The following is a 10,497-nucleotide window of genomic DNA, read 5'->3' as shown; positions in this document are numbered from 1 at the left end:
ACATCCATGTTAGTGTTTTTATTACGAAATAAATTTTGTACAAAGGATTGAGAGTCTTAACTATTTTGCTTATGAACTCAGAAAAACTCACAATCATTACCTGACATTTCAGATTATACGAGTAACAGTGTATTTCAGTCATTTCTAAGTGTAGAGGTTCTGGAACCTAAATCGGTCCAGGAGACATTAAACGTACTTTGAAAAAGATATTTTACAGTTTTTCGAAACCCATTCAGCGCTGGTACTAGGAGGTATCGGTGTAGCAGGAAATTATCCCCCCCAACTGAAATTTCCACCCCACCCCGGGGGAAATTAGCCTAGGATTGATCCCCCCACCCCCCGGGGAATAACAGCCCGGGCTCTTTTGCCCCAGGGGGGATTTTTAGACAGGATATTTTTCCCCCTCTAGGCCATTCCCCCCCCCCCCCCCCCCACCCTTACATAGAAACTAAAGCAATGAATTACATAATCAACGGGTAAGTTTGACAAAATCATAGGAAATGTTTTTTTTTCTACATCAATTTATATTAGTTTATGTAGTCTGATTATTTACTGGTACTTATTACTAAAAAATTGAATTTCAGTGGCAGAGTACTCACCGATACTGAGTAGGAAGCACATCAAAATGTTAAACCATATCGTCCGTCTTCTTCCTTGGTTACTGACACTATTTCATTACTGTCAGTGTTGGAGTCAAAAGCAGTTTCAGGTAGAACAATGGTGATGCCACATTATACTCGTCATTATCAGGAACAGGCACTGAGTGTAACTCTGGAGAGCTTGCATTGCTGGTTTATTACTTGCTCTCCGGCTTGTCACAGTCAAAACATAATCACTTTCCTTAATAAACGCTCCAAGAAGAGGTCCATTGGAGGACGAAACTGTCGGGCATTTTCAGAGATATACCATTTTCATTTTCCTAAGTGGAATACAACTAAATTACCACATCTTCGTGCCTAAGAAGATTACCAGTGCTATAATCACTAACAAGTTCTTTGATGTCCTTAAAATAATACTTAGTAGTAATTTTTCCGATAGTTATATAGATGAAGTAGAAATATATTCTTGATTGATACGAACTTACTGTAGAGAATGGGATAGTTATTCAGATATGTTAAATTAGATCCCTGCCACCAAATCTACCACAAACGTATGTAATACTCAGTAATAACGGTATAAATACTCACTATGCACTCTTATTTTGTACTGAACTTTTACTTATGTACATCAATAATTTGTATATGAACGCATTTTCTAGCTACACTTCAGTTCCACTGTATAATTGAAAAGCTATGTATACTCTGTAATACCCACTGTAAATTTTGTGGAAAAAAAGGAATTTATTATTATTATTATTATTATTATATTATTATTATTATTATTATTATTATTATTATTATCCCTTCCCATATATACACCACCAAACGCTTCCTGACAAACTTTGATAACTCTGCTCACTTCTGTTTTCATCAACACTTGGCGCATCTGAGCTAACTCCATTATTTATTTTTCGTCTATGCATTCGATGATCCATCTTTAGCGCAAAATGGTTCGCACTTGTTTTCAAATATCACGCTTTTCGTCTTTGTTCAATCCATCAGGATACTATCCGCTATCCGGATATGGGTGTGTATGGGGTAAGTGGGTTCCTCCACCTTCTAACGCAGCTGCTGTTTCCACTGACACTGCTTCGACAACTGTGAATTGTGAAGCAAGTTGGAGGCGCAAGGATCCTGGTTGGCGCCATGACTACAAGGTTTTGTTTTTTTTTTATTTATATAGATTTTTTGGCATTACGCCAAACAATGGGGCAGTTAAGGCCATTGACGCTGAAAGTTTTGAAAGGTGTAACAGGAAGAAAGCCTCAAAGCAGTTGCACTATGAAATAATTGTTAGGAGAGGGTGGATCAGTAAGATAGAAGAAAAAGAATTATGAGCGGAGGTACAATAAAAGGAATGAAAGTAGTTGCAGCTAGGGGCCGAAGGGACGCTGCAAAGAACCTTAAATAATGCCTACAATGACGGGACAACACCACTACGGGGTTGACTACAAGGGAAACATATATAGAGTGCGATTGTCAACAGCAGCCTAAGTGATATGGTAGTTTTGTAGTAAAGATAATTATCCTGTGTGGCAGGCTGTCGTTGCTACACGTACAGTCATACTCTTATAACAGGGGTGTGGTTGAGGGGAATCTTGGCCGAGGAGGGGGAATATTATCCTGGGACGAAATCACCCCAGGGGGATATATATTATATATATATATGATATTTATATATAATATATATATATATATATATATATTATATATATATGTATATATATATATATATATATATATATATAATATATATATATATATATAGTTGTCGTCTGGCCTTGGACGCCATTGTATGTCATTTTATTTTCTGTTTTATTTACTTTTTTATGCTTTTACATTTTATTGTTTTAACTGTAAATTTTAATTACTTTGTGAATTCCTTTTATGTTAATAATGTATTTTATGGTGTCGTTTACTTTTCACAGACTGATGATGCACTGAGTAGTGCGAAACGTTTTTTTGGTTAATAACTTGGCCTTTTTAACAACATGTATATCATGGACCCTCCTGAAGTCTATATATATATATATATATATATATATAGTATATATATATATATATTATATATATATATATATACATATATATATATATATATATATATATATATATATATATATATATATATATATATATATATATAATATATATCCTGGGCCATATTTCCCCCAGGGGGAAATTCAGACTGGTACACCGGGCCTGGTCTGGGTTATACCATCATGCTAGAGATCCAGTAACAAAAATGAATACACAACAATAGTTTCCCTTTCAGAAAACTGAAAATGTAAGCTGATGCCATCTATTGGTCCCAAAGAGAAACATATCAAACCTGGCTGTATAAGTATTGTTTCTCTGTCTTCGCTTGAGTGCATCGTATAAAACAGATATCGAGGTTTCAGTTTTCAGGGTAGAGGTGAAAGGTCACCTTTTGCTCTTAACTATTGATATCACGCTAACTACATTTATTTCAACGATGTATTTATGTTACTAATGTATGACCAAATAATGAAACCCCTTTCTATGCAATATTTTTTTTTTTTTACAGGAGCTCGCACATATATTGAAAAAAAAGCATGATCCGACCTCCAGCTTACTCAGGGCGCATTCTAAAATCTACAGTTAAATAGAGCGTCGTTCCACCAACGAAAATTTAAATCAATACGTTACATTTTGTTAGAAATATTTTTTATGTACTGTTTGACATGCATATTATTTATTTTTTACATTTTCATTCTAATAAATAAATCATAAATATCCCATCCTAAAATTCCTGTATCTTTAACTCAATATGAAACACCTTTTTCAGACCTTTTAAGGCTCTTCCATAGACCTTTCCTATCCTCTCAACAAGAAAAACAACAACAAATAAGTAGTTTTTAAACTACCGTCAATTTCCAGTTCCGTAATATATTTTATTGATGGAACCAATCCCTCAATTTATTTAAGAAAGCATTTATGTACATTTTTGTTACCTAGTCAAATACATATTTTGTCATCAACATATAAGAACCAAATAGTTCTTAACAAGAGGTATCCATACCCCTTGGGGGTATGAGAACCCCAAGCTGGGGGTATGGGACTTGATCTCGGGATATTTGTGTATATTTGATTTTAATATATCAGTGTATACATAGGCACATTTTGTAAATAAATAACTATATAAAGCTACAAATGCTTTTGATCTTCTTGCATGTTCTGTTCCTAGCTACTTATACTTAAAGCATGTCTTACACTAAGTATATTAAGTTATAGTCAACAAATAGGACTTAAGTGGACTTTAAGCAAAGGGTGTATGGAACCATATTAGGCAATTCTTGGGGGGTCTGGAGACTTAAAAAGGTTAAAAGAACCCCTGTTATATTGAGTACTGATTTTGTTAAACGAAACTGCTTTCAAAAAATACCATAAACAAATTACTGAACACTTGGGATGAAAGGTTACCCAAAGCAACACCGAATTTTTTTTCACAGTAAAATTTCCCATTAATTCAGATTGATATTCTTTTGCTGATACCTTCATAAGGTCTTTTGTATATGCATAAATGCTTAGGAAGTTCCTCGTTGGACGAGTGCTTTTCGCACTCGCCAACCGATCCGGTGGTCCGAAGTTCGATTCTCGGGTCTGCCAACGCGGAATCAGAAGAATTTATCTCTGGTGATAGAAATTCATTTCTCGATATCATGTGGTTCAGATTCCACAATAAACTGTAGGTTAGGTCCCGTTGCTAGGTAACCAATTGGTTCCCCAACCACGTAAAAATATCTAATCCTTCGTGCCAGCCTTAGGAGAGCTTTAAAAAATCACAGTAGATGCGTGTGTCCTCATGATATAAGCGAATACCACGGGAAAAATAAATAAATAGGCAGAAATTCTAACTGAGCGCTCAAATCATTTGTGCCACGACAATGTCTCATTAAAGGACGAAAACGATCGGTTGGAATTTCTGCCGATTATCTTACCTGTGGTACTTGTTTACATACATACATGAGTATCAAAGCATTCAGTAGTGATATTTGCAATCTTGGCATATTCATTAAGTGTTTCTGTTTATTTTTCTTTCTATTTATCTATCTATCTATATAATATAATATATCAAAACATTGCAAACTTTGGTTAGTTATCAATTGCTTACGTCTCCTTTAGTCAAATTTTCCCTCGAAGTTCATCATATTTAAGATATTGAAGAAAACAATTGATTCAGATGTGTTTTCCGTTCATTAAAAACGAAAAAAACAAGGAAATTAATTTTGAAATGTTTCCATATTCTGGAGAGAGAGAGAGAGAGAGAGAGAGAGAGAGAGAGAGATTGCGATTCACTTCAGGTCGTATTTATTGCAATTGCTGAACAGTAACTTGGCACTGCTTCTTGCTATCGTGCATCCTGCCTCTTTCGAAAAAAAAAATGAAAAATAAATAAAAATATGAAGCCTATGGGACATTTAGGAGTTCACGGATGACGCTCATTAATTTTCTGCTAGTCTGATAAAATCGGGATTTATCTTATATAGTCATGAAATATATCGTCATTCATAGTCACCGCGTTATGTAAGGCCTGACATAAAGAAGCACGGAATATTGTCCTTGACTAAGGAAGAGAACGAGTCGATCTACTTTCCGACCTGATTTCGGTATCTCCTCTAGAGGCGATGGATTATATATAAAGGAAGCAGGTAGGAGTCAGAGGCAAGCAGTCGACACACTGACTCCTTTGTATCAGCACCAACCATGAAGCTCCTCCTACTTTGTAAGTTTTTCTTGAGTCTGTTTTAGTGTTAAGTAAAAGTTTAGGCGGTTCTCCATCAGAAAGGCCGTCAAAGGAAGACCTGCATTCTTATTAAAGTCTTAATTAATTACTATTTGGTAGTTTCAGCCGGTAAAATGACTAACATTATGAATATGGCTATAGTAGATTCACATCAACCGTGCATTTGATGTCTAGGCTAGTCCTTTACGACGTTCCTGATTGGCTGTTGATAAGCCAGTCACAGGGCTGGAAAAACTCTGTCTCTCGATAGAGTTCACATGGGTAGGATCTATCTTCCACCTCTCCTGAGCAATACGTCTTTCAAAAGAATCCCTCAGGAGAGGTGTAACATACATCCTGCCTATGTGAACTCTCTCTTGTGAGTGAATTTCCAGGCTTATCAACAGCCAATCAGGAGTGTCGTAAGGGACTGGCCTAGATATCAAATGCACGGTTGATGTGAATCTACTATAGTAGGAACTGGCTAAGATTTTTGATACAAAAAACCCTAATGTATGAAATAGCCCAACATTCTATAAATTTAGGAGTAAAAAATAAACCCACAAAATCACTGAGTTTAACTTGAGTAAAATAATATGTAAATACAAGTAAACAAATTATACTCAGTAATTTTGTGGGTTTCTTTTCACATCTTCAGAAGAAAACTGAGAAAAGTATTTGTTTTTTGTTTGGTTTCATATAGGAGTGTTATTAGACATTATCGTTATTAGAATTTTAGATACACTAAACACTTTCTACTAAGAATTAAACCTTCTAAAAATAACTGCATGATATCTATGAGTACGTGATAGTCGAGCTTTCTTTGACGTTCAGGAACAACAAATGTTTTTCTAATGTATTCTCTTATTTTTCTCTCTCCTACAAGCTCTTGCAGTTGCTCTCGCAGCTGGACAACAGTTCCAGCAGAGTCTGCAATTCAATCCAGCTGTCAGGCTTGCTGGTCCAGGATTCTTCCAGCAAGGAAGCACATTGAGTTCTGGACCCAGCTCTGGCGCTGCCAACAGAAACAGTCAATTCCAGAATCGGGGATCTAATATTCAGCTCAAGTCTCCCTCAAGTAACAGAAACTCTGAGTCATTTGCAAGGATCCAGAATGATAATCAGTTTCAGTCTGGAAGGACAACTTTCCAGCAGAACCAGAAAAACACTTTGAATTCTCTTGTCACGGGCAACCAGCAAAATATATTCTCATCCACTGGTGCATTCCAGCAAGCCGGGGGCAACCAGATTCAGTCTACCAGCAGTGTAAGCACGTCTCAGATCAACGATGGTCTCAGATTTGATTTGAACCAAAGAAATCAGCCTCAAACTCTTTCTGATAACCAACAGGACTCAAGAAGAAACCGCCTCACATCATTCAGCGTCCAGCTGACCCCCTCACTTCGCTTCCAGGATCAGCAGGTAACTGGAACTTCCTTCCAGTCCAACAGGAATCAGCAGAATGCTGATGGTCAATTGCAGCAAACTAGCTTCACTGGAACAAGGTTCGTAAACAACAACAACAACGACAATAACAACATCCAGTTCAACACCAACAGCCAGGTGTCATCCACAAGCCAATCGCAGTCCAGCAACAGACAGCAGCTGAACGCGGCTTCCTCCCTCAGCCAGTTCACTGACGAGGTCAACGGCGTCTTCGAGCCTTTGAACCTGCCGTCGGGCGCCACCCTTTTGCTGGGCAGGATCTCATCCTCCTTCAGCTGCGCCGACAGACCTTATGGTTACTACGCTGACCAAGAGAACTCGTGTCGTGTGTTCCACGTCTGCAACCCTGCTCTGTTCTCTGACGGCAAGATCGAGACCTACCAGTACAGGTAAGGATTACAGATTCTCTTCGCCGAATGGCATTTCTTGTGAGAAAATATTTCTATTAAGTCACTAATCTTTACTTAAAGTACTAAGAACCCCTTTAGGTTTATCTTATGTTTGTTTATTGTTAAGTTAAATTTGGATATCTTCAGTTGTAAATTGTACGTGACTATAAATTAACAATATTGGCTGCATTAGCCACTTGAAATTAATATCCATCTATTATTACTGCAATTAATGACCAGTAAAAGGCACATTTCCTATTTATACAGATTAAATCATGTTTGGATCACTCTTGTTATTTCAAAAATAGTCTGGAATGCTTCACTCTCATTGCCCAAATATTCAGCCAGAATTGATTAATATACTATATATAATATATATATCTATATATATATATATATATATATATATATATATATATATCTATAGTATATTATATATATATATATATATATATACTCACACACATACATGCATTTATGTGTACAGTATCTATGCATAAAATCATCCTTTCATTTTCACCTTTGAAGCTTCATGTGCGGCGAAGGCACGGTCTTCGACCAAGACGACATGACCTGCAAAGTGGAGTACGACGCAACACCTTGCCAGGAGTCCCAGAACTTCTACTTCAGAAACGAACAGTTTGGTCTCCCGCAGGAGAAGAATCCCTGAAGGTTTTCACAGGCAATGACGACAGGCATCCGCGTTCCAAGTATAACAAGTATAAACCAAAAGCAAGTGGGTTATGATAGAAATGATTAAGTGGTGGAGGACGTCTAAAGTGCTATTTTATGAGCTACTCCGGTAGTTTTTCATATGGGCTGAATTCCGAGGAGGCAATTAAGAACAAAACCCTCAAGAAGCAGTAACTGATCATCTCGACATAACATCAAAGCTCTCTACTCTGTTGCTGAAATTAAAAGATTTTTGCAATTACATTTGTTTTGTCTCTATTTCCCTACTTAATAATGAACATTTTCAGAAAACCTGAAACCATTCATTGTGTGCTCACTTTGACACATCAGATTTCTCTGTCAGTTGAGTCTGTGCTGAGTATTAGTTATTAGATCATGAAGATACTAGTTATTGCAATCAGCTGCAATACTACCCTACAACTTCTTGTATTTTAATCTCGTGAGTACAGTATGCGTCAAAAGTCGTGTGACCAGATTTCCGTTATTTTCGTTCGAAAGTCACTAACTGGCAACTCTTACCATCTCCAGATTTCTAATGACGCTAAGTTGCAACAATGAAACATTTTTATTTATTTATATAAAGAAACATTTTTTTTTCTTACCAACTGATCTCTTTTTCCAGTCTGTTACTGCTTTCAAATGAAAACCATATTCTTTGGAAGCTTGAATTTCAAGTCCACGGTCCCTGTGGGCGGCTTGTTCCATATGAATAGGGGTCATCCTTCTCAATAATAATACTGAGTGAAGCTGACCTGTGACACAGTGAAGAGATATTCAAGAATTTTGTTGATTATTCAAAGAGGTCTCCGACTAATTTCTAATTCTTAGCGAGAGAGTTTTCATTGTTGACAAAATAGAACTGGTTTAAATTGTTAGCTGAAGATTGTTCGATAAAACTTTTAGCTTGTTTTCTCGATACCAAGATTTCGGAAATGATTTTCGACCTGGGAATCGAAAGAAGTTAGAATGGCCTACCGATTTCTTTAGAAACATATTGATTTGTCATGAAAGTTGCTTTTTTTCGTCAAGTATGCAGAGGAGCCCAATAGGAAGATTGGAAAGTATGATCTCCATATTGGGAGATCCCCATTGTTCAAAAATTCAGAACGTTTCGTTCGATTTCGGGTCTGATAATCGGTTTACAGTTCCAAAAGGCAAATACAAACATCACCTGAGAGTGCCAGGGACGAATGGTGCGTTAAAGTGTCATACACTATTTTAAAAATTTAACAAGGCATAACATAACATTTGCTGATCTATGGATGTTAGAAAATGATTGTAATTGGGCATTTTCATACGTACAAATCTTATGAAAGTCTAAATATGTGTAAACATCTGTTGCTCTTGAATAAGTATGCATTGCAAAGTCACAGAGCCCTCACTTCCTCACTGTCGATAATTACTGAGCATTCAAGATATTTGTCATCCAAATCTATGAGGCAGAACATGAAGCAGATCAGCGGAAAACGGGAGCAGTGTTTTGGTGACTGAATATTTTACAAAGACACAAGCTCTCTCTCTCTCTCTCTCTCTCTCTCTCTCTCTCTCTCTCTGAATGGATGGAGTAATGGCAGAAGCTGCAAAAAGGACTGGAGACGTACTTGAAGTGCAAAGTTACGAGATAGGAAACAGGTTCGACAATTTGGCCTGGAATGGCCGGCTGATGTTTGCTGATGATTTGAGGTCAGTTTGTGAAAGCAAAGACAAGACAAGTATGATGGATTATTAAAGAAAAAAAGTGGGGAGGGAGAGTAATGGGAATGGTGTAAATAAGAGCAAGGTGGATGCAGAAAATCTTTCAGTATAGATGGCAGAAGAATGAAAGATTAACTCGCACAGATATTCTGGAAAAAAGTAAAAGGTGTTAAAAGGAAGTAACATTATCTATAGATTCCATACAAAGGATCTAAGAAAAGAAGTCTGGTGGAGACAGATATTTCAAGAGATTATTGAGCTAACTCCCAATTACAGAAGTGGATCTGGACGTTGATTCTGAGTGAACCCTATACTATAGTAGATTCCCATCAACCGTTCATCTGATGTCTATGCAAGTCCCTTACGACGCTCCTGATTGGCTATCGATAAGCCAATCACAGGGTTGGAAACTCTCAGTCTCTCGAGAGTTCAAATAGGCAGGATGTATGTTATACCTCTCCTGAGGGATACGTCTTTCAAAGGTATCTCTCAGGAGAGGTGGAACTTACATCCTGCCAATGTGAACTCTCGAGAGAGACAGAGTTTCTAGTCCTGTGAGTTGCTGATCAACAGCCAATCAGGAGCGTCGTAAGGGACTTGCCTAGACATCGGATGCACAGTTGAAGTGAATCTATTATATCAAACTTTATGTCCCTGCATATTTCCACATTTCTCGGCATTTGTCCTTCTTTCTCTAGATATGCTGCGCAAACTGTTCATCTCAACAGCTTCAATTTATATCTTTCATCCATTTCAAGAGATAGTAAACTGTTATCCCACTATTCAAAACAAAAGGTTTCTAATTACTACCCAATATAGCTACACCCAATCTTTTGAGGATAAGGTCACGTGAGTCAAGTAACGCCTGTCTTTGTTTGTATGGTGTTTTTACGTTGCATGGAACCAGTGGTTATTCAGCAACGGGACC

The 10,497-nt window shown here is 37.1% G+C and overlaps 1 protein-coding gene across 1 annotated transcript in view; it reads left to right on the top strand.

The window, feature by feature from the left end:
• LOC135211280 (homeobox protein 2-like) overlaps positions 1-8,074 on the top strand; it is a 10,991-nt gene extending 2,917 nt beyond the window's left edge. Inside the window, exons 4-6 of the mRNA XM_064244597.1 lie at positions 5,291-5,346; positions 6,233-7,181; positions 7,710-8,074. Of these exons, the coding sequence (XP_064100667.1) occupies positions 5,291-5,346; positions 6,233-7,181; positions 7,710-7,851 (1,147 nt within the window). The 3' untranslated portion in view covers positions 7,852-8,074. The remainder of the gene's footprint in view (positions 1-5,290; positions 5,347-6,232; positions 7,182-7,709) is intronic.
• The last annotated feature ends 2,423 nt before the right edge of the window (positions 8,075-10,497 follow it).

Source organism: Macrobrachium nipponense, chromosome 4 (assembly GCF_015104395.2).
Source record: "Macrobrachium nipponense isolate FS-2020 chromosome 4, ASM1510439v2, whole genome shotgun sequence".
Taxonomy (NCBI): Eukaryota; Metazoa; Arthropoda; class Malacostraca; order Decapoda; family Palaemonidae; genus Macrobrachium; species Macrobrachium nipponense.
The sequence above is the reverse complement of the archived record's forward strand: the minus strand, read 5'-3'. Positions and strand labels throughout refer to the sequence as shown.